General features: G+C 31.5%; 1 protein-coding gene across 4 annotated transcripts in view; it reads left to right on the top strand.

Annotated features, from left to right (window-relative positions):
* The window catches only part of LOC125069572 (supervillin-like), a 187,133-nt gene that overhangs the window by 155,905 nt on the left and 5,443 nt on the right, over positions 1-25,785 (top strand). For all 4 annotated transcript variants that reach the window (XM_047679098.1, XM_047679100.1, XM_047679099.1 and 1 more), the window contains 9 exons: positions 1,090-1,161; positions 5,154-5,265; positions 19,565-19,675; positions 22,664-22,833; positions 23,447-23,625; positions 23,758-23,926; positions 24,147-24,298; positions 24,464-24,624; positions 25,598-25,710. In XM_047679098.1, the coding sequence (XP_047535054.1) occupies positions 1,090-1,161; positions 5,154-5,265; positions 19,565-19,675; positions 22,664-22,833; positions 23,447-23,625; positions 23,758-23,926; positions 24,147-24,298; positions 24,464-24,624; positions 25,598-25,710 (1,239 nt within the window). The remainder of the gene's footprint in view (positions 1-1,089; positions 1,162-5,153; positions 5,266-19,564; positions 19,676-22,663; positions 22,834-23,446; positions 23,626-23,757; positions 23,927-24,146; positions 24,299-24,463; positions 24,625-25,597; positions 25,711-25,785) is intronic.

Below are 25,785 nucleotides of genomic sequence, written 5' to 3' on the forward strand. Positions count from 1 at the left end.
AAATAAGTACTTTTTTATTACCGAGGATAATTACTAACAATTTCATTTCAATAAAACTTGTGACTACAGGTTTTATTGTAAAGTGATAATAAATTATCGAACATTTTATTCTTTTATGATATAAGATAGCTACCACATAATCGGTAACTAAACATAACATAGATACAAAAATTAAACTTATAAATATAATCATATATAATTCTCGGTGTACTGTCCTTTTCAATTGCTTGCAAATAATAATAATAATACTACTTATTCAACAGTGTTCAATTAAATATTAATTTAAAAATATTATATCTGTCCGGAGTCCATGAGCACTAGACTTGAAACTTAAAATAAATGTAGATGAATAAAGTAACGATTGGTACAAACTTAACAATATTCAGTTCGTTTTGTTTATACGATAAACAATAAACACATTAATGGCACACAAGGATAACGGGCTCGCCTGTGACGAATGCAAGGGAAATATACAAACTCATCAGTTAACGTCTGAACGCGAACGAAATCGAACCGATGACAGACGTCACGTCGATGTACTCCGTCACAACGAGCCCCCTCATTTAAACCCTTTTTTTGTTATAGTTTTTGTTACATCGCAAAGATGCTAGTTTGAAGTTTTTGTTATATCGATATTTATATCTTAGTGGTTCGTTTTAAGTGAAATTTTATAAGTTAGTTTTATCTCAAAATGTTGTCAATGAGACCGGTGGACGAGAGACTCTACAGTTTTAAGAGTCTCAAAGAGAAATTTGAAAAGCCAAGGTAAAAATTTCATTCATGATACACGGTTATTATCACAATAATACTTTAATAAATTATAATTTGTTGCCATTATTATTATTAAAATCCTTTAGAAATTTCTTTCCCTCGTTTAGAAATATATTTTTTAAATATTTTGAACTCGTTAGTCAAAATATGTTAGTATGTTCAAATATAAATTAACTGGATTGCTAATCTATAATAAAAATAATTAAATAGGTGCTATAGGTAAAATTATACGGATCAAAACCTTATTAGAAGTGAAAAAAGTAATATATCGTTAATTTTATTATTTATTAAAATAAATATTTATTTGTTTGTCTGCAGGTTCGCTGGTGGCGTCCAGCGGAGCGCCACACACTCCGATATGCCGAATCGAGGTGGCACTATCGCTGAGCGGTATGTATCTAGTCCGTTGTACCAAGTTCTTCCATAAATATATCCATTATTAATAGTATATAGCTTATTGTTTTGTTGGTTAACGCGTTAATCTCAGATTCTTCAAGATTCTCAGATTCAATCTGTCAGATTTGACAATTAGTAGTATTAAATTAAAAGCTAAGTGAATTTCAATGTGTTAATCTCGCGAACTACGAGTCCTAGTCGAAATCTTTTTGTTTTGTATAGTACGTTTCCCAAAAAATTAATTAATACAGAATTTATTAATTGATAACTTAAGTAACAAAAATAAACATCAACGAATCTAATATTTAGTTAATGAGATGTTTATGAGATGTGTATATGATTGTCTCATGTAAAAAGACACGTCAAAAAATAAAAAATTGACAAAGTAATAATACTCGTACATGAATACAGTTTTATCAAAATATCACATTCTGTAGTGAAACTTCTTCCAGATTATATCTTATGTACAAAGTACCTACTACTTGTCTTACTGAAATCTTTCAAGGAAAAAAATTACATCCATGTTTAAAATGTGACCAATATTATAATACTACAAGCAAATATACATATTTCTGGTTTATAAATAGTATAAACTTTTGTAACATTTCAGTAATTCCTTATAACTCAAGCATATTATAATCATTCTTACTTAACTAAATTAATCTTAATCTAAAATTAGTAATTGATAGATGTTCTTTTTCTATTCCTTAACTGAAAAAAAACTAATAAATCTAAAAAATATAACAGAAGATGTAGAGCATTTCGAAGACGGTTTTGATATACATGGCGGATAACGTATATCGACGGATTTTACGTATTAAGACGATGCTAACTTTAATTTAAAGGATAACAATGAATTTCCAAAAAAACATTGGCCATATTTATTTTTGAATATGAAACGTGAATAGGCAATATTTTTATTTATTTTTATTTATATAGGTCGACCACATAAAACACATGTTAATTATGAGTTAAATATGCGTATTAAATTACTGAAACATATATATTATAATATATGTAGGAGTTAAACTATTTCCCTTGTATTGTTTTCTAATATTTTGCACACACATAAAGTGCGAACATGTCAGATAAATATATTAGTATGAGACAGACAGCAATAATTAATTTTAATCTGTATTTCCTCTAGGGCTGAGAGCGCACACTTGAGGCGATAATAGTGTGGGTCGTTGACATTGTATATTGGTTTCGATTGCATCTATTTTAATTTTATCAAACATCTTAATATACGTATCTCGTGTTTCCAGACTGATGCGCTCTTTTGTATTTCAATCTTCTATCCCGTTCCTTTGTTGTAACATAATAGCCTATAAACGTCCCACAGCCGGGCAAAGGCTTGGAGCCTATTCCACCACGCCGCTCTGCTGATTGGTGTAATAACGTTCTTAAAGCGTATCATTTTAATGATACGCTCAAAAACCTCTTTATAGTTTCATATTGAGCGAATGTACTGGCACCGCTCACAGCATAATTGCATTTTTATAAAGTACCTAATTAATAATTTTTCAACAACAGGTTACATATAAATATCTTCTATTAGCTTACTTGGAAGGTTGCTTATATGTCCGGTTTCATTTATTCCCGCATTCTTCACGACTTATCGTGTTTTATGTTGCTTTTAGTCAACAAAACTCAGGTCTGGATGAATTGTAATACGTTTTTTTTCGTCCGATAAATGTTAATGACAATTAATTTCTTTAATACTTATACCTACTTCTCTTTTTAACTTGCAAACATAAAGGTCTAATATTATAAGTCAGTAATGTATTTCTGTATATAATTTTTAGTTATTTTAACTTTTCCTTATTTAATAACAAAGAAATACTTTATTGCACATTATATAAAACTATTGTATAGCATTCAGAAACTGGGATTAATAGCTTTTGTACATTGATCCCTGGTTTTATTTAAACGTATATTTATTGTTTCTAGAAAGTAATAAATTCTAAGTAAAACTTACTTGTAAAAGATTAAATTTATGACTCAGGATGCTATATAAACCGGAATAGAAGTAAAAGAAATGCAAATCTCTGATTAAAAGTATCGAAGACAATACGAAAGGCTTTTGTGAAACCGCGGTTGCGTTAGTCATTAGTTAATGTATTACCTACTGTCGTGAGGCGTCACTTTTAACTAAGGAGCTCAAGTCACAGACCCTTGAAAGACATGGAGATCTTAGAATATGTCAGCAGGTGTTGATGATTTTAAAATATTGTTTGTGGGATTTTATTATAAATTAACTGAATGTGCATAGAATTACAAAATATACTATGCATTAATTTAATTAATAATATGACGAATAATACCAATTTATTTCCTCTTCGATGCTCTAGATCTAAGAAAGCCTAGCCTGTTACTAGTTTGGTTTTTTTCTTTTTTAGGAATGTGTATATTTATTTGTACTCAAAATAGAGCCTATGTAATGACTGAGTAAGACGAATAAGTATGGAAAAACAGATGAAACATTGCGCTTCTTATACAATTCTTGCATGAAGGAGCTAATATAAATATCTAAAAATGAAGTTATTTTAAATCCGTATTTATGAGCCTGACAATAGGAATCACTATATGATTGAGTCTAAATATTAACGTAACAATACAGTCGGTGACTATTCAAGAAATGATAAGCCTCCAAACACATTAAGATATCTTATCTTTTAATCGTTATTTCTTGGAAATGAGCGATTTGTTTTAGTTCTACTTTTGTTATCACTATAACGAAAACTTTTTTTTTGTTTTATCGTCGGCGGATAAGGGTCGTATTGATCCCATTTCTGTGAAACTATTCATTATTTTAGACATCCCTTTTCGAATATTTATAGTTCAACTAACTTTGGAAAAAATATTTTTCTGTCTACTTAATATTTTACCGTTGTCTAACTTACATTATTTACTTACAGTATTTTATATTACTTTCGGGGCGTTAATAAATAAAAAGGAAATAACTTTTGATATTATTTTCTTTTGATTCTAACGGTTGATTCATTTTACAAAATTTTATTCTAAATATTTTATAGAAGTGTGTTTCGTTCAAAAAAATATAGAATTCAAAACAGTGGTATTAAATTATTAAGAAAAAAATTTGGGATATAGAATTTACCAAGGTAAACCGACAAGGCTCAATAGTTACTCTTTTCATCAATTCTTTTACTGCAAAAATTGACGAGTTAATGAGCCAGTACAATTAGAGGCACAAGAGACTTAACATTCAAAATGATTTGGTGGTCAAGGCGTAGGAATAGTTTTATTCTCAAAATAACCATTAATAAAAACATAGGTGATTAGCATTTGGTTTCCTAGTTAAAATAGTTTTTTTTTTTTTAAATAGCTGACACCAGACTGCTTGTCTATGCTTCTTGCATTTTACGAGTAGCTAATTAATTATTATGCCAACCATAATCAACGAGACATAGGACATCCTAAGAGCCACTTGTTTTTTCACAGCTCTCTCAATCTCCTCAGCGGAAATTTTATTAAACATATGTTCATATGCATATATAAAAAGCTGTCAATATATCACTAGTTAAACGTGTATTTCAAAATTTGAATTGGAACGTGAAGAACATTTATAAGCTTATTTGGTCATTTTGGTTTATTTGGAAAACGTCAATAATTATTTTCATTTATTTATGTAAATGATTGGCAATCTCTGACCAACCATCTTTATTATAGGTTGTGTAAATACGATGAAACTATATGTAAAATTATATAAATAAAAGTTATAGAAATATTTTCGAGTAAATTGCATTTGTTAGAACATATGGTTCATAACAGAAGATGATGAATTAATTCTTGAACACATAAATTGAAGCACATGAGGTGCTTCAATTTATGTTTGTAATATCGTCTTGGTGATGAGTTTTAACATAACAAAGCCTAGAGGAGGTTAGAAAGCCCCCCCCCCCTAATGGTCAGTCAGGCTGTTACTACTTGTAACTTTTTACTAATAGAAATTAAACTTATTTCAGATTGGCGGCTCTTCAAGCGGCTGGCGCGAACGATTGGCGAGCGAGAGTGTGTCGACTTAGTCCTGAGCGCGAAGACAGCAAGGCAATAGAACGGGCGAAGAACAGAATTAACGTGAGTACATGCATGTTTTCTTTAAAGTTGCATTTGGACGAATTTAACGCCCAAAAACATAAGAAACTTATGATTAAATTTCTACCACACCTGATACTGGTTATGGTAGACTTTTAAACAAATAAGATTCTCTTTTTTTAAGTTTAATAGTCTTTCTTTTGTTTGATTCTAGTTCAATAAATTCTGACATAAAAAAATTGCAAACAATACAACGCCGCGCTCATTCATAGCATTACAATGACCCTTGGTATACAATGACATAACACTCGTCTCAAATCCTTATAAGAACTTCGTGGTCAAGACATTGTCTCGTATTATACTATCTCTGCTGGCAATAAAGGCTATTTGTTTAATTTGTGAGTAGGATGATCATTATTATGAAACAATTAAAAACGTAGAAGCACCAAAGGATTTTATTAGTGTACAGTCGATATTGCAAAAAGATATTTATTACGTTTTTTGTTGCAAATGCATCTCTTTGATGTATTTATACCTTGTTTAATTTGGTTATGGTACAAAATATGTAGGCCTGCAATGTCACCTGATCGTAAGTGTACACCACTGATATTATTGTCTAAGTAAGAAATATTACTTCCATCAATTAACCAACCATAGATTTGTGTCGTTTGTGCCTGTAGTAACGATTCAAATAATTTGACATACAATTAGTTTGACGGTTAATTTTCCAATGCTTAGTTCAATAAAGCTAAGCTATATATAAAGCCTCTGGCCTTCCTCCAATAAGCAAATTAACAAACTTGGTGCTTCTAAAATATTCGCAATAAGTTTAATCTTTCAAAATATCATTAAGAGTCATTCCCTCTCTTTCTCTTTTTATCCGTCTCTGTCTATTATGTACGGATTTTTAACATTATTTATTTTTATTGTTTTATTGATACAGATTTTTTATTAACAATTAAATTTCTTGTCATTTATTTTTAACTATTATTAATAAATATGTATGCATAGTAAACGTACTGACGATTAATCTGGTTAAATGTTTCACCGTTGTCATGTAGCCAATCAAGTGATGCAATTTGTTATGTATTTTATAACTTCGTTCAGCGGGTCAAACAATACCAGGCGTTTTGAATATAGCATTTATTTTAACTAAAAGTCACCACACACACATAGGGCAGTTGGACTGTATAAACAAAAGGCAATTTATTGGCTGACTAATTTTATCAAAACAAAGGCTAAACTAGATAGAGACGACAAATTGAAAAAAAAAAGAGTTTCGTTTCGATAATTCTGCGAAACTCTTGATTTAAATGAAAGACGTTTTATGTACGATTCGTGTTAGTCATATAAATTTGTGGTATCAGAAATATTTTTCTAAGTTACTTCATAAGACGATCAGATATCAGAAAATGACATCGACATTGAATATATTAATTTTAACATTTGAAGGCGTATCAAAATCGCGTATCACTGTAAGTCTGGTAACAAGTCCCGAGTGAGATACGCAGTGAGTTCTTACAGAATAGCTCTGAAGATTGCGTAAAGTATCTACGTGTCCTGTTACTATGGCCATTTATCTCTGTTTTTAAATGCTCCTTCAGCTTCGACTCTACACCAGACTTTGATTGCAAGAGTTTGATTATAAGTCAATCGCCTATTTCCTGTAACTGTCACCCTAGCCCACTAGCTCTGTAACTTCATTCGACAATTTTATCTATAAAATTAGTGTTTGCAATGAAGCCTGGCTACTTTAGTCGAGCTATTGTGAGTTATTACGCGGAAATGTCGTGTATCCCGTCGTTAACAATTAAACACGGAAACGCTAGCTTTATTATTATTGTATGAATCTATTTGTGTACATGAAACTATATTGTTAATTAAATAAAAGTAATTCCCTATTAAGTTATTTCATAATGTCAGTTGTGACCCGTGGCTGTACTCGCTTTCGGATTTTACGTCTGTTTTTTACAGTTTTGGTGTGTTGTTTAACCATTATGGGTACTTTTGGGTCATCGTGTGGAAATATATTTAAAAAAAATGTGGATATATATTCTCAGATAATATCATTGCTTCCTTTAATTAACGGGATATCTGAGCAAATAATAGCTATTTTAATCGGACCCGTATACTCTGAGTTGAAGCACACTGAATAGACAGCCTTGTAAAATTATAACTTTTCCCATTTTTCTTAAAAATAACTCTCAGTAGAACGCTAACCATATTTTAATCCATTTAACAAAACCTTGCAGAGGTCCTGTCTGTGTATACATACACATTGTCATGGCGATGTATTAAACCGTATGCAAGACTGTGCTGCGTCGCCATCTTGTGGCGATTTACAATCAACATATTCATTAAATAACAAAATAAACCTGGCTGCTAATTTTTATTTTCGTAGGTATAAGAGTATCAAAGTTTATTAATAATAATATTCGCATTATTTTTTATAAAATTTCATATAAATATCCTCTATAGTATGTGTATCCCACACATAGCAATTTTTGTTTTTTTGCCAATAAACTTTCTTTTTTCATGTTTGTTAATAATAGGCGATTTTTAGTTTTATTTTGAAAACAAAACATAATTTATTATCGTTTTTGTTAGCATTTAGAGAAATTGTTAGAAGGTTTTAGGTTAAAGTTCACCCGCTGGGCGAATACTAGAAAATATAGATAAAATTATCAACCTTTGAATTATATTTATTATGATTGGTATTTTATCGGTCTGCTAAAGGTGCGTCCATGCTATTTCAACGTTACTTATAAATCTATCGTGTTTGGGTCTTGAGTTCGACGCGTAAAATGGTGATATCTCCGCCTGGTACATTGCTTCGACCTTGATGTTCCAATGCATTGATTATTGTATTGTAAAGATGTTAGCAACGGTCTTTTAGTCCCTTCCCAAAATGTTCTTAATTGAGTTTTCATATTACTTACTACGTAAATACTGCCACGTATTTTTAAACTGCGGTTAGAATATGTAAAACGAAGGGAACATAGGGATCTATGTTCCACGAGCCGAATGGAGTGTTGTAGTTGATACCACTAACTAATATACTTTTAAATAAGCCAGAAAACTTGAGCATCATTAAATCACGACAAATTAATACAAACTTTTAACTTAATCTGATGCCCGATGCGTGAATGTGTTTAATAAGAATAGAAAAAATGACAGATTATTTAAAGAATATTACTTAATTGTGATTAAAATAAAATACATTTTTTATGTTTGGCGACACATAGTCAATTTTTTCCTTTCAAAATTAACGCCGATAATTAATTGTTAATATCGAAATAATTCATCATAGTGTATTGATAGTAATATCTATCATAGTGTTTCACAATTTCAATCAAACTATTATTATAAGGGCGAAAGTTTGTATTTACGGATGTTTGTTTCTCTTTCGCGCAAAAACTACTGTAAGAATTTTATTTAAGCTTACATGTACATCAGAATAACACAGGCTTTAATTTATAAAGATATTGTGTGAATAATAACTCACAACAAACGAAGTCGTGGGCAAAAATTGGTACCTACTAAATAAAAAAATAATAATGGCTATTATTAATTGATAAATTAATTATTCATACTATCGAAGACGCGTGTTATGTACCCCTCTAGCTGGGAATGTCAATTAAGAACTTGAGATATTGTTACCGACATTTCGTAAGACACAATTACTTAAGCCCTTACAAAGAACTCCTTTAGTCTTCGTAAAGTTTGCGTAGCGAACAACCAATCGAATTTTGGAAAACCATCTTCTGTAATTAATTAATGTTGCAAACAATTTTCATCCTTATCCCTTTAGATAAAAGTCCTTCCTATTTTCAGTTCGGAAAAACATTAACCTCAATAAGTCTTGTCTCATTAGTTATCCGTGACGTTACATTAGCGTTTTAATCTGAACAAGACAGATGAGAATGAATCGACCTAAACTTCTCATTTTCCTTGTTAATTTTTCTACGTATAAGTTGTAATAGAATAAATTAATAAAAACAAAATAAATAACTTGATTATAACTTTTTTAACGGTATATTTTTTTTTTATTCGAAGTCTATTCTGACCTTTGATAATTTCATGTCAATAATTCTGTTGTGCTCGTATAAGTTTTAAAGACTAGTTATATGTCAACGGCTACATACGATTAATAAAATAGTATTCGTTGTGCCATAAAATGCCAGCGTTTCAACCTTTTGCTTTCATTATAAATTTAATATGACTCTTCTTGACACGGTTATTCCTTTGACTTGCGTTTAAAGCTTATGGTTATGCTAAAGTACAAAATAATGTATGATAAAAATATATTACCTATAACTTTTTAATTACATCTAATTAATAAAATTACTTCTAAAGTTAATGTTTTATAAAATGTTATTTAGCGTTCAGCGCCACCTACTGTCAAATCCTTGAAATTGTAGACGGTCACAACCAGCGCCATCTAGTATTAACGAACATAAGTCACATCGCTAATTCGTTTTGGGAACGACTGTTTCTTTGTATTGAATATTTTTGGCGCTCAAATACAAGTTTATTAAATGTACTCACTATTAAAAATAATACTATTTCTATGATTCTTAAATAATAAGCATCATAATTAATAGACAATCTTTGAATCTTATTCCCGAAATTGCATACAGGAAGTTTGTGTAATTCTAACGGAACTGTTAAAAATAGTACAGGCAGTGTCTTATCGTGCAATTAAAATATTATTCCTAATTTGTATGCTTTGTTCATGCCAGTAAGTATAATATGTATATATGACACTAATGCATACAAGGCCTTATAAGGCTGTTATGCCTCCTAAGTTGGTGCAAAGAGGTCGCCACTTCCAATGTTTGCTTAATCGGATTACGTTTTAAGGTCGAAGATTTCTATATCTTTAAACGCTACAAATGCGAGAGCTGACGATTAGTTTAATTAACATTCGACCTTATACAACAAATTATTTATATATATTTTAACGAGCTGTGAATATTATATTTTATAATGATTTTTTTAATTGATTATAGAGTATTAAGTCACCTTATGTTAATGTATCTATCGCTATGTTTAACATAATTCAAAGCAAATGTCACCTATAATGTTTTATGTAAATCCATGATCACTTTAAATCAGATTATAATATAACCCAACAACGCAAACAGACCAATGAGATTAACATAAAAACGAAATAAATCTATAAATGGATTGAATTATACTGTATCTGTAAAAGAAACTAGAACATTTCGATTATGTCATTTTAACGTTATTAATTAATTATTGTTATTTACTCTTTTAACACAAATATAATTAAGTATTCTCAATAATAACGATTCTTATTAATAGATATATACAAATAATATTTGTTTGTTTGTCCGGTATTTTTGTGTATTGGGAGGCGCTAGACCTCGCTAAGGATAGGTTTAAGCAATGTACCCATTAAAAATATATATTATCAAGTTCACTTTAAATTTTTGTCTCTGTCTTGACTCAGATTTTGGGTTAAAATCTTGAGTCCCTTAGCCCTCCCTGATTTCAAAACTAATGCATATAATTATAAATGACTTATAATAATGTACTGGCGGGATAAGCAAATTGCTTTCGACAGTGTCGAAGTGATTTCGAACTTCGCTTTCGCCTCAATGAGCCTTTGGTTGATTGAAAAAAAATGTCAAAGAGATTGATCGACGTCGTTTTCTAATGGTCAATTTTGTGTCATGTAATAAATCTCGTACATAATATTTTGTTATTTCCATACATTTAGATGTTTTCTACAAATGTCATCGTCAATCGTTATGGCATCTAGTGCCGCTGGACGTAGCTTGCGTAATATATTATATTTTCATAAATTCATTTCATGTAATTAAATTAACACCAAACCTTGGCAAAGAAAGTAATAATTATTTTAATTAATTCCATTTACAATTGTATAATTAAGATTCTCATGTTTATTAGTTTTCTTATGTTTATTAGATGGTTGTGAAGATAATCTATGAAAAAAAAGCAAAAGTTTTACAACCACAAATAAAAACTCGTAATGTTTTAAAGATTCCTCAATATATTGTATACAGCCTCTTATATCAGGGTTGCCACTTTATTTAATGTGTAAAATGTAAATATATGTTTACCAAAAATAGCGATATAAGTCACTGATTTGGAAATTATACAAATAAATATGAAATTCCTACGTAAAAACGTTTAAATTATTCAATGGTTTTAGAAAAAATGCAAGAAATTCTATTATCAGGTTACGTCGTCGGGACAATAAAACTCAAGCTATCCGAGAATATAATTAATTTATGAGCTAACATCTACCTAATAAATTAAGCTATATTATAGAATATTTTGTTTGAAAAAATAAAAGAAACGATGCCTGTTTTAGTAAAATTACTAATATTCCTGTTTAGGGACGACTTTAAATTTGTAGTTCTTTAAACCTTTATAATAAATTGGCCTCCTGTTGGTTATTAGTCACCGTCCATATAGATATTTGCATTGTAAGAGGGATGTCGTCAATGCGCCACCGACCTTGGAATTATGTCCCTTGTACCTATAGTAACAACGGCTTACTCATCCTTTAAACCGGAACACAATAATACAGCGTATTCCTGTTGAGTTCTTATATGATGAGAGGGTGGCTAACCTAACCTAACCAGACTTACTTGCACAAAGGCCTGGTAGGTACCTAGTAAATATATTCCCACAAGAACAATTATAGAATGATAGTTTATATTTTTCTAATATAGTGTCTACTTCTCGTAAATAAAAGGTATAGAGATTCAGCCCTATATAAAGCGCTCGGTACCGCGAGCGCGTCACGATCAGAGAACAGGTTTCTCGGGGCAGTTGCAAGGCTTGCGCATTTTGTATTCCTTTTTTCAAATGTATGCAAACCGCATTGCTCTGTTTGATTTATTTTCTTGCGAGATTTTATAGTTGAATAGTTAAACGGCTCCACTAAACCTCTGGCAGGATTTCTATGAATATTAGTGTTATATAATATATGTATTATTTTACTTCCTATTAAAAATTGTAAATGTGATTATTTGCATGTAACGGATTCTAGTCGGCGTAGACTTGGATTTGCGTAAAATATGATATACATACATAAAAACCTACATTTAAATTTACGCCTAGCTAAGCGAGCGGCATCTAAAAATGAAATCAACGAATGCTTAATTTTTTTGCTCTCGATGGTTTAATAACTTTATAACAGTATTTTTCCCTATTAAGCTAAATAAAAAGTGCTTATAAATTTAACAAAACTTGTAACAAATAGTGCGATATGTTTAATTATATATATTGTACATAATAACCTTTGTCTTTTATTCAAAGTCAAATAAATATTTAATTAGACGTTCGTATTGTAATTATTACGTAATTGGAATATTTATATGCATAATTCAAACTGTCTATATTTATGTATGCATCAAAGAATATTATTATTATGCCCAAAGTACCTGTTAACCTCTTAAACTATCATCGTTTACCACATACAAATACCATTGAGATATCTGATACATCGCACATTTAAAACTATTACTAAAACACCCACGCTCAAAGTGCAAATTTTTATTATTCATAATTCGAAGCGCCTAAAAATAATCATCTTGCATATTTCGCATTTCATTCAAAATAATTATCACAAATAGTTAGTGATCTCATTAGCAGAGAAACTATGCCAGCTCACTTATACCGTAGACGCTCTACATAATGTTTGGCGCACACTCGAATACTAATAATAAATTTTGACCAACGCCGTGTTTATGATCATATTGAAGAAAAACAAGCTTATGGTTTTCGAGTAAATATTTTCAGTGAGACATTATTTGTATTTGTTAGAAAAAAAAATTACGACGCTGTTTTTTTTTAGTATAGAAATTAAAGTTGATCTTAAAGAAAGATAACTTATTTCAGATATTTAATATGATTGCGCGATATTTGTTACAAATTATTTGATAAACTAAAGAAAAATATAATTGCTTTATTACAAGTGTGCTATTTTGATGGTAGTTTATTTTTAAGTTTGTGTTATATTAGCTGAACTCTGATTCTACATATAACATAATGATAAAAAGTAAAGTGTATGACACTTAATGTCTTCTATTGTCGAGGAAAGGGTTGAGCCATTCCACTAAACTTCTCCGATACATTGTTTTTGGTGGGTATTTATTTTGGCAGATTTCAGTATCGTGCAGGTTTACTTAGGAAGTTTTCCTTTACCGCCGACTATCAGATATAAATTAAGCAAGCAAAAAGTCAGTGTTAGTAGTCACTTGTGATTATCGACCTAAGATGCGCTTTTGCAGATATGGGCCTATAACTCTACTAACTACCTAATCCTAGACTATCAGAATGCTTGGAAGAAATTAACATTTGAATCCGATACCTTGTGACTTTGACTACCACCGTACAAAATAGCCGCTAAACCAAGGCGACAATATGCAAACAAATAAAAACTGTAACTGCCTTTGTATGTTTTAAAGTAAAATGATATATGAATATGAAAATAGTAGAAAAACTCGCATGAAAATCTCATATAATAATGTACATTGTTTAAGTCGTCGTAGTGGCCCATCGGAGAAAAACATGGATCACAAAAGAATATTGGCGTTTTTTTCCGGATGGGAACTCTACTTTTTTTTTTATTTGGTAAATTAAGTTTATCTAAGTGGTAGAATATAATATATATAAATCTTTGTTTAGCTGTAGGGTATTAAAGACCTGTTTACTACTGTACGTTTCGTAATCTATATAAATAAATAAAATTCAATTTTTTACCTATTGTATATGATGTTTTATTGGTATATATAGGGTACGAATAACAACATAACAACTTCGCAAATATTTGAGCGTCTGTTCCGACTAAACACGAAAAAATTCCTGACCGATTTTAAGAGAATTTCACCGGCTGACGTTATTGACTCCTATAGAGCATATTACGTTGCTTTTTAAAGAAAAATTTAATTTTCGTGCTATAATTTTCATTTTATTGTTTCGCGTGAAATTGTTAAAGACATCGGAATCAACTTCCAAACGGAAGTCGTCGATAATAACCAGTAAACTAATGAACATATCTATGAAAAATTTCTCAACAATCATTTCACAGGAAAAGAGATAAAACCATATGGATATTGTTATCGGCGTTATTACATTCAATTACTATATCGTAACTAAACTGTTATTAATAAATATAATTTAAACACTAAAATAAAATTGTTTATTTCGTTATAACGTTTATTTACTACGTAGCGAGTCGATTTACGTAAGATCTGATCTTGAAATACAATCTCTTATAGCTCGTTGTACTTGATTTTAATAATTGTGTCCGTGGAGTATATTATGTACTTTGTTTTAATTTTATTACAACTACCACTAATACTAACAGCCCGCCCCGACTCGCACAACTGAAACAAGGATTTCATCTCTCTTTTGTTTCCATTTTGATAACGACGGTATATGCAGGATATAAATTATTTATATTTTTGTTTCGATCAAATCAAAATATACTCAAAAAAAAAACTCTCTCATTAAAAAAACTATAGATAATAAAAAAAAGTGTGCTTACTTGATTGTTAAGGGCTTGAACAATTTTCTTTTGGACTACCACGTTGATATAATAAGCTATTTCTCAAAAAATAAACGGCATATAAACATATAGTAATCTATGTTCGTCTTAAAAGTATAATATATCGGGATACTTTAATATCAATCGGATTAATTGTACTTTATAAAACGTGTTAGTTTATAGGCAAATCATTTTTATCAATAAAGTGCCCAGATATGTGTAGTGAAATAATTTCAACTATGACGGGTAAAGGTAAATGTATCACTGAAAAAGTTAATAAAAAATACTACGTTTAATCGGTGCATGAAAAATCACGCGATGGACGCTAATGAAGCTTGTAAAGGATGTTACCACATAATCTACGGAATTCAATCGTTCAAACGATTAGTAGTGTTAACACGTAATAGCCAAATAATGGTTCTTAATTTAAAACCATATGTGGTATTCTTATTGCGTACACGATGACCCTCTAGTCTCGACACAGACTCGCCGGCACCGCACGCGCACTGCCAGTTGTTTTGACGGTCCCGGCGGACGTGCGCGCGCGCATAAAATCTACGTATATACATACAAAACCAAAATTTCGCTTTCACCGCGACTTCGTGAATCTAAATTGAAAAGTGCGAAGTAATATACATCTTGTATAAATTCGTATTCGGTGAAATTACACTGTCATTTTAACGGTTTTATGTACATTAAAATAATACATTTTTTAACCTGGATTAAATTTCGTATGTTATGATTGAGTGCGATGATTCATTATAATGTACAAGTGTTTCGTTTGAATCGTTTCGTCAAAGTTATATGTGTATAATCTTATTCATAATATTATAGGTATCGTTAAGAACTTTGTTTGTTCTACGGATTATTATATTCCGCTATCATTTTTTTGTTATCTTCACAGTTCTTTATTATGTCCTTATCTTGCTGAATGTTCAAGGAAATTTCTTTCCTTCGTGCATTTTTATGAATTTTTATATAAAAGTCTTCAAACAGTTTCATGCGACGATTTTCCAATAGTACTTGAAGTTGTGTATTCGTTCATCGGAGAAAGTCTCAAATAAATTTCCTTAATTGTTAATCATTAAAAGTATTGAAACGAACCATAATTATTTTGCAAAATTAGACGTTCTTCGAATTACATCTCACGTAATCGTAATCCATTTCTTTCAATTTAATCAGTAAATCCTCTTTTTTAAATTTTTTATTTGATATTGTTTTTTAATAACAGCAACACTATTTAGTAATATTTGTAGTTTATTTTATTGCAATTATGTAGCAGGAGTTATCGTTAAATGGATAAGTTGGTAATTAATTCACGTATCAATTTGATGTTGGTAATAAAATATTTATTAGTTTGTTATTGAAATAATCTAGGTATTTCAAATTACGGAGAGATTTTGCTTCTTTAATGCTGGGCTGAATACTTTCTTTTCTTTTTGTTTGAAAATTGAATTATTCGTTCCTAATTTGAATCCCGCTAAAATAATACCGGTTCATTATTTGAGTGGTACTGGCATCAATCAAGGCAATAAATGTATATAAATGACAATAACAACGTGGTTTAATATTATGTTGTTTATTATATTGAATCAGGATTTATTTCAAATTATAACATCTTGCAAATTTGTTGTTTATGAATCTCAATCAACTTCGTGCTCGTTCACATAACTGACCGTTTTAGGTTCGATCAACTTTGCATATTTGGGAACTTGTGTCCGTCACTTAAATATTATTCGAACGAAAAAAATGTTATATTGTATGAAATGATGTATGAGGAAAAATTTAAGGAAATCGTGTGTGTTTTTAATGTACATATGTCAAAATGATTCAGTAATTAATGTATCACAGTATTTAATACAATCCTTTTTTAGCAATATAAACTTCTAATTCAACTGGGTTTCTCGGTAATTGTTATGAAACTAAAATAATATGTTACCCTAACAAATTACGTTTATAGAACTTGTCGTAATTATCTTATCTATAGGGTCATTGGAAGTTCTATTGCACCCTGTTTAGCTGATAAACTTCATATTTTTCCAATTACAAGCTCTCTTTGTTGGGTAATAAACAAGGTTTTATCTCCATAGTAAATCGCCTTCATACATTATTTATTAGTCTGGTATTATACTAAACCGTTTATGTAATTATATCGAACCATTACAAGTTTTAGATCGTAACAAAAAGGGTCAATACTCTTCTGTTGGGCTCGGCAAGTTTTCTCCAGTCAAGGTTACGATAAGACGATTTACTGGTTTTGGCGCACCTTCAGTATTTACTATTCTAGCATCACGTATGATGCGTCATTTGTAACAGCTACTGGGTCGATACTGTTTACCGACATTCTAGGATCTGCGCCTGAGTCTGAGTCACAGCCACTCGGTTGCCAGATAATTGCAACTGTTCGAGTTCGATCAGTCCGCGTTTGTCAACCTCTTGATGCACTCGCATCATGCCTTGCACCATATAACTTAGGTTTTGTTTATCTTTTTTTTACAGTCGATCGTACTAATTGAGGTCAATTGCATCGTTAATATTTCATGTCAGATCAGTATCAACATAATGTATATAAACTATCTGTGATATACAGTGCAAAACAATTAATTACTATATTATAAATGGAGCACGTCTTACGTGAACATATAAACTTATTCTAGTCAGTGATGTGATTGGACTTAATCAAAATGTTTTACGGAGTGATCATTGCGTTTGGCGCGTTTCTATACTTCGTGTGGAAGTTTTTGTTTGCAAACAATCTTCAGCCGAGTTTGAAAGCAAGTGAAACTTTATTTGAAGACAAAGAAGATGTAAGAAAAGATGAAGATAGTAAAAAGGAATCAGAACCTATTCCCAAATGTATTCCTGATCATGTCAAAACAGGCACGGATGTAGCTGATAGTCTTAAGAATTTAAATTTAAATAGAGATGAAAAATATACCAATCAACATGACATTAATTTTGATATAAAACCTTCCTTCCAAGATAAACAAAAAGAAACGAAATCTGAAATGATTATCGAAAACGTTCCGAAAATTATAGAATTGCAAAGTTCAACTGTAGTGCCAAAATTAAAGACTGAAGTATATGAATCTGAAAAATTGATAACTCCCAGTTTACTTGTAAAGCGACAAAATGAAAAAAATAAAAATGACAGTTTATTGAAAAGGGATAGTCCGCCTAGAGAACGTTTCGCTGAATTCCTTGAAAAGACTGTTTTAAATGACGATAAATTGCAATCAATTATAGAAAATTTATCGCTTAATGAATTTCCCGTAAATACTTCACAATTAAATGAATTACAGTCAGAATCTGTTAGTAAGGAAAGCTCGATAAGCGAAAAGGCAGCTAAATTGCAAAAGTCAATAGATGAAATCGGCGATAAGTTTAAACATTTAAATGAAAAAATTAGTTGCGAAGAAAATAAAAATGATCATGACGATCAAACGTTCGAAGACCGTAAACCGATACTGCTCAAACGTTTCGAAAAACAATCAGGAATGCCAATTGGGTTAAATTTTGGTTCAGTAATTGGGGAATTGAAAAATCGAACAAAAAATGCTAGCAACGGAGCTCTTAAACCTGTTTTCAAGAAGTTTGAAACCGACACAGTGGACAATCAGGCACGTTACTTACTTTAACAATATAAACAATTTAAAACAACTCGAATCCATCGAAGTAAAAACCTTAAAACATAATATACCAAGACAGTAATTGTCTGAGTTGGAAGTCATTGTTTAAATAATTATATGTTTCTCTTTCTTATAACATCTTATACAATATTTACGATGCGAATGTGGTGTGATTGTCATCCTCATAGTCGTAACGTAATAGGGCTTGCGATGAGGGGTATCATTAAAATTGTTCACATTATCTTGTAACGTTACTTAATACTTTACATCGTAATTACAAAAGTAAATTCGGTTAAAAATAATCTCGGTCCAATTTATTTTTTATAAACGCAACTTAACTTTTTCTATTGAATAAAATGAACCTTTTAGTAGTTGATAGTTTAATAGAAGCTTTTTAAATTAGCATTGCTTTAACGTCTTTAGTGTTAATTAAATCATTTTAGCTACATATATCTAATTCCAGGACAATGACAGAGATACTATGAATTGAAGTAAATAATTATTACGATACTAATGTTCTCAAGAATAATCACTTTTATTGTATTTATTATTTTATTATAAGCACATATATTATATCGTATATCCATTTAATAGAAAATATGATTTTCTTAAAATAATCAACACTAATATCATAAATGCATGTCTGTTACTTCATTGCTGAACCACTGAACCGACCGTAATGAAGTTAGGCATTGATGTAACCTGGGACCCGAATATGGAGTTGCCTGGAAGATCTAATTAAATTAAATCTATAACGTTTACATTTACATTAACAGCCTGTAAATTTCCCACTGCTGGGCTAAGGCCTCCGGTCCCTTTGAGGAGGTATGAAGCATATTCCACCACGCTGCTCCAATGCGGGTTGGTTGAATACACATGTGGCAGAATTTCAATTATTGAAATTAAACATATGCAGATTTCCTCACGATTAAACTCCTTCCTTCCTCACGATTAAAATCAAGGAAAACTCCTTCACCGCCGAGCACGAGATTAATTATAAACACAAATTAAGCACATGAAAATTCAGCGGTGCTTGCCTGGTTTTGAACCCGAAATCATCGGTTAAGATGCACGCGTTCTTACCACTGGACCATCTCGGCTCATCTATAAAGTAATACAATTTATAAAATCGAAGTTTAATATTTATATTTTATTGTTCCAGGAAACATTAAACGCAGCCGTCGATGACAAGAAAAAGGTGCACATCGAAGAAACTGAATTAGGATCAAATATTTTAGCAGATAGACGGAATAAATTAGAAACTGCAGCACAGGTATGATTCATTTCTCATTAGACTGTACCCGCTATTTTAGAAACGTTTATGCGGAATATAATACCTACTCGTATTGTCTTGTATGGATCACACTTCAGTATATTGCTTACAAATATCTCAAATCCTATTTCTAGACCCTTAATAATGATTTTACAGAGATAGGTATTTCTAAGTATTTATTCTTAAACTGTATTTCGTTCAGATATTACTCTGAATTACGTCGATGTGAATCTAAGATTATATTTATAAAAATAATAAATAATGTAGGCTATAATACAAGGATCACAAAGGATGTACAAGATTAAATTCAATAGAAATCGTCTTAGGGGATAATGTTTGCGGCGCATGGAAAATTATATTATTTTACGATTCGAAGGATTGGATGACATTTTTTGCACTGCCCATGAAGATGATTCTTGACTTCATGTTGCCTTTATAATAAAACTAGTTGCATTCTGCGGCATCGCTCGCGTTTAAGGGGTTAGTCGTCTGGTTTTAAGCATAAAAAGCCTATATTTTTTCAAGGTTCAGTGTTTTGGCAGTATATTTTATTCATAAAATTGAAAACCGTTTAAGTCCGTTGGTCAAATACGTTAATTAAATATTTAAAAACATAACTAGGATACGTATTGGCTTCCATTTAGAATAAAAACTCTACAATATGTAGATTCTTGTCTAAAAATTTACGTTAATCCGTTCGTACCCAAATTCGAACATAGAATATTTGTATTGGAGCTTTTGTTTAATCGGCTCACCAAACAGATGTTAATTTCTGGTCTCAAATATAACTAAATGTATGGACAAGTTTCTTGGATTAGCATGAAACTTCGAACTGAGAAAGCGGTCAGACGGTCACGCTCCGCGGCCGTACAACACTCAGTACTTTGTAATATAATGCTGGTATCAGATGTATGCTGAACAACTCACTGAATGGTTCTTACATTAGCGGACCATTTGTTTTAATGAAATACTTTATTGATACATAAACCTTCGTCTTCACGAATGATAATTGAAAACTTATTCTTTGTCAATAAACTTTTAGTAATAGTTTCTGTGCTTTTCTTGTATTGTAACTTAAAAGATAATTTTAAGTGATAATGATCACAAAATTTGTGATCAATATCAGTGAAATACATTAGGTACTATTTAATATAATAATCTTCATTTTAAATATTTTACTTCGATGTTAAGTCGAATAACAGAAATCATAACTAATAAGTACATTTGTGACAATATGTATCCATCTTAAATATATCATATCCGGCTTAAAAATTACAGCAAAGTGTATTTGTATCCTCAACATCTGTATACAAAGGATTTGTGAAAATATCAAGGTCTTATAATGTATTGTTTCGCTGTTAATTGGACCGACCTATATTATTAATAAAGAATGTTTCCGTCTTTCGAAATCCTTTGTAAAAGTCGGTCAAGATTCTGTAATGTTACTTTTATATCGTGCTGTAAATTATTTACCTGTTAAAGTTATTTACCATGTTTCAATGAGGAAGAAGGAAAATGAAATGTTAACATAACCGTTTACTTAAGTGTACATAGGTTGTCTCTGCAAAATAAAACAATGAAAGGTTTCAAATCTTTTATGTGAGACTTATTTATATCAGAAAATACTTATTTTTTATGAGACAGTTGTTAGACAAATATTATTCATTGCTAATTGTAAGCTGAAATCAAAAATACATCATTCACAAGATTAGGTTTTCTGTTATAGTAAGCTTATTTTGTGTTAATATCTTTTTTGTTTTTTATCTGTTTTATAATAATTGTCTATGATATACTATAAGTGCCTCGTCTAGTGGCAAGCTTAACATAAATAACGAGGCATAACATAAATAATCCTGAAATAACAAGGCTCCTGGATTCGGGTATGTTTCGAAGAGCAAATCTTCTCACGATACTTCTCTGGAATAAAGTGGGTTGTTTGTAACGCTACAAAGTCGTTCGACTAAATATCGAGTCGGGCTGAAGTTTTTTTTATTGATATACTCTCTAGTAGTAACTCAGCGATAGACATCGTTTTACTTCAGTGCCACGGAAAACACGTAAACCCATTTGAGCTGATCTTTGTTTGGACATTTCGTAATTATGACAGTGCCTTAATAAAGGGCACCTATTGCTCATGCTTTTCTACAATAAACCTTCCTGCTATTATATTAATAAATGGTTTAATAATTAGAAAAACTAGTCGTGTCAGTTTAATCATTTTGATTGGTTTAGTTTGAAATTTCCTTACTCGAATTTTATCATAAGATAACACTAAACATGTTTTCCAATGATTTTTTCACTCTCGAAAATACTTAGAACGTAGTGCCAGTTGCAACAGCGTATAGGCATTTTAGCGGTATGAGTAACTTCGAACCTTAGCCATAATGAGTCATTGACCGCATACTGATATAATGCAATACGCAGAATTACTAACAACATTCCTACTGTAAATAATTGAAACCGCAATTTTTTGTGTAACCCTTTCGAAGTTCACAACTTAATTTTTGGGAACATATAATAAATATCATTGAGTATAAATTGAGTTAAATCTCGTCTCTAATAAACGTTGCCCTTGCAATAGATACACAGTACTTTGTCTTTTTCTTTCATATGTCAATTTACTTCTGGCAGAAAGAGATCTGTGTCTAACTTACCCTCTATATATCGTTTAATTGTAAAACCATAAAGATATAACCGAAGATTAACACAATAAATAATATTTTTAATGTCCAAGATAAGATCAAAAATGGTCAATCTTGCAAACGAAAATTCAAGTATTTGTGACTGGCGTATTTAAGCGAAATGTATTTCGAAACAGATGTGCGGTCTAATACCTTATTTTAACAATATTTTAAAAGGTTCTGCAAAAATAAATATACAAACGAACAGATTAAACATTTGCCATATGTTACAACATTTGTAACATCAAATGACCTCTCGTTACAAGCATTGTCCTCAAGACGTTTATCAATAATGATTGTTTAACAGGGATGGCGAAAACGTGTCCCGCAAACGGACGCTTCTCTGTTCACCGTCGCGGGACGATTGGAACGCGACAAAGTCATTGCCACACCTCCTCTAACTCCGCCACCACTTACCACTCCGCCTGCGTCATCGCCAGCGGTCACGCCTGCTGTTCCAGCACCAAATAGATTTAGGTAAGATTTATGTTGTATTATAATCCTTTATGAATCCGTTTTTTTTTTAAATTAAAATTGAAAATTATTTTAATTCTCTAGCGTTTTATAACAATAATACTTTAAATGGTAAAACTTTTCTGACCATATTTGCAATAATAAATTATTCTTGTCACTTCCGTGAGAAAGTCGAAATGGGAGAGAATGTCAAAAAACTAACCAATCAATAAATTAATAATAATAAACGATTTTATGTCGATATTATCTTTCACCTCGGAGCAATTGATTAATAAACTTATATAAATTGAACTTCAAGGCGACTTTGTCTCGAGGTGACACAGCATCCGCTGACAATGCGACCGCACACAGCTTCAGTTTGTATAACCAAATAAAGACAGCAATTCTGTTTAATCGTTGCATTAAATCTGTTCGACTTACGATACCATAAAAGGTTTTCGGACCGAATTACTTTGTTTTAGATGCAAGGAATTTATTTTCATTTATATTTGCCGTCATTTCTTTAATGAATATAAATAACATTATCTGGTATGGTAGTTTGTTTGGAAGATAATTTAATTGTTCTTTAACAAATGAAACGTATTTCCCTACTGATTATGTGTTTTTTTTTGTCCAGATCAAGAAAAGCTCCTACATCTCCTACAAATGGCTTCGCATCTGGGCCTCTCAGGTCAGCATCGTGCGCTGTTATGAGCGCTGTTGTTGACAACAAACCAAAAGAAACTCCGAAGATAGATCGTGAATCGTTCAAACGAAGTCACTCCGTTAGCGAGAGCATTAGTCGAGTTGATGAGAGTAAGTAAAACTATTTAGTTAATATTTTATTAATTTCAATAATTAAATCCCCCTAAATATCCTCGATGTCCATTTTACTCTTATTGAAATACCGTTTTATTACAATGTTTATATATTATTATTAATCTTTAGAAGAGGAAATATCTTCTGGAGCGGAGAAGACTGGGTGTCCCGTCCGTGTTCCGCGGGCGGACGACGAGACATTCACGGCCTTCTTCACGCCTGCCCTGCAGCAGGAGAAGTCGCAGCCGACTGACGTTGAAGTCGATCTCGACGCTATCGACAGCGGTTCCAGACAACTGTGAGTATGACTTGTAAAACATGTTACCCCTACAAGCACAACTTGTACAAGTAAACTTATTGAATTTAAACAAAAACACTACTTTTAATGTAACAATTACCAACGGTCTATTAACCACCTAGCCACGTGAAATTTGTAGCTTCGATTTAGCCTCTCTAAACGTTACCGGACAAGTTTTCCCAAAATAATTAAATTTTTAATAAATATACAATCGATGTAGCCTAGCGAGCGAGTGGGCGCGGCGCGCCAAGCGCGAGCGTCGCCACGCGTCGTCGCGCAACCCGCTGCGGGCGCTGGCGGCGCGCACCGACCTGCGCCAGGAGTACCTCGCGCAGCCGCTCACCGCCAGGGACCAGCTGCTCAAGGAGAAGAGTGAGTACCCAACACACCTTTCCAAACAAGGGCCTGCAGAATTTACAAAAAGACGAATGTACAAAATGTACAAAAAGTACAAAGCAGTCTTGGAAGTGACAAAAGTTTCAATTTATTTTTATTCTTTCTTTGAATTTTCCTTTCATAATGTACTCTCATCACCAGTAACGGCAAACTGCGGGCTCGCCGCGGAAGCGCTGGCAGCGCTGGCGAGTAAGGAGGACTTCTCCAACGTCGCGCTGCGCAGCGCTGCAGCGTCGCAGACACTCAGCCCCGGCACGCGGGCCCTCATGCTGTTACACGTCAAGGGTCGGCGGCGAGTGCAGGTAAATGAGCTCAGGGTCTTTAGTAGAAATTTCGGAATCAAGTCTGATCATGAAAAAAAAATCCTAATACTAAATACTACTTTATTCGAGTAGGGTTTTACAAGCACTTTGGAATCGTCATTTTACAAAATCTCGAACGAAAGAACGGACAAGAAAATCAGTTGATACTCTTTTTCAACATTTAAAATACAAAGTTGTGTTAGTAGTAGTCATATGGCAAACTATCGCCTGACCGGATTTATTCTGTCGCTCGAAGGAACCACAATGATATCTTATGTGTACGTCAAATATTAGTTACCTTTAATTAAAGTCAGAATACACAATTTAATATATAGATATAAAAATAAACATTGTGCATATAATAAGAGACTGAACATAGTAATAATTATAAAAATAGGTTTGTACATTTAAATTCCAATCAGGTGAAGGGTGAAGGTTTATTATAAGGAGTGTACTCCTAGCTAGGTTATAAGATATTCCGTTAAGGAAATATTATAACTTAATATTAAAACTTACCTTCTGAAATCGAAACTAAAATAATATATTCATATGTTTTAAATGGAATGCTATATTTTTTTGTGTGATAAGAGAAAATTAATTAAAGAATCAATGTATTATCGAAGTACAAAATGTCACACTGATATAAGCGTGTGAAATTCAATCCTTAATTAATTACAAGGATATTAACGCAGTTATGAACATATTAAATGAGGAAATGTATTTTATTACAAAGAACGTATCGCGTTACGTGGGTTTTTATTACGTCGCGGTATTTATTTAAATATTTATGTTTACAACAATTGAGTTGTTTCCGTAAATTTCCTTTTTTAGTATATCTGTGTACTCTATCAAGATAAATAAACTATTAAGTAAATTTCCACTGTAAAAATTTATGTCACAGAAATATTTAGTTGTCAGAAGTATGTATGTTTAGTATATGTAATTACAACATATGTGTACGAAATCTTTACAGACACGACTCGTGGAGCCTGTCCATATGAACGTGAACCGCGGCGATTGTTTCCTATTGGTCACTCCGGACCAATTGTTCCTGTATATTGGACTCTATGCCAATGTCATTGAAAGGTAACGATTTCATAAATATTAAATAAATAAAATCTTAGCTTATGATATTTTTAAATATGACATGATTTTTTTTTT

This window comes from Vanessa atalanta, chromosome 15 (assembly GCF_905147765.1).
Source record: "Vanessa atalanta chromosome 15, ilVanAtal1.2, whole genome shotgun sequence".
NCBI lineage: Eukaryota > Metazoa > Arthropoda > Insecta > Lepidoptera > Nymphalidae > Vanessa > Vanessa atalanta.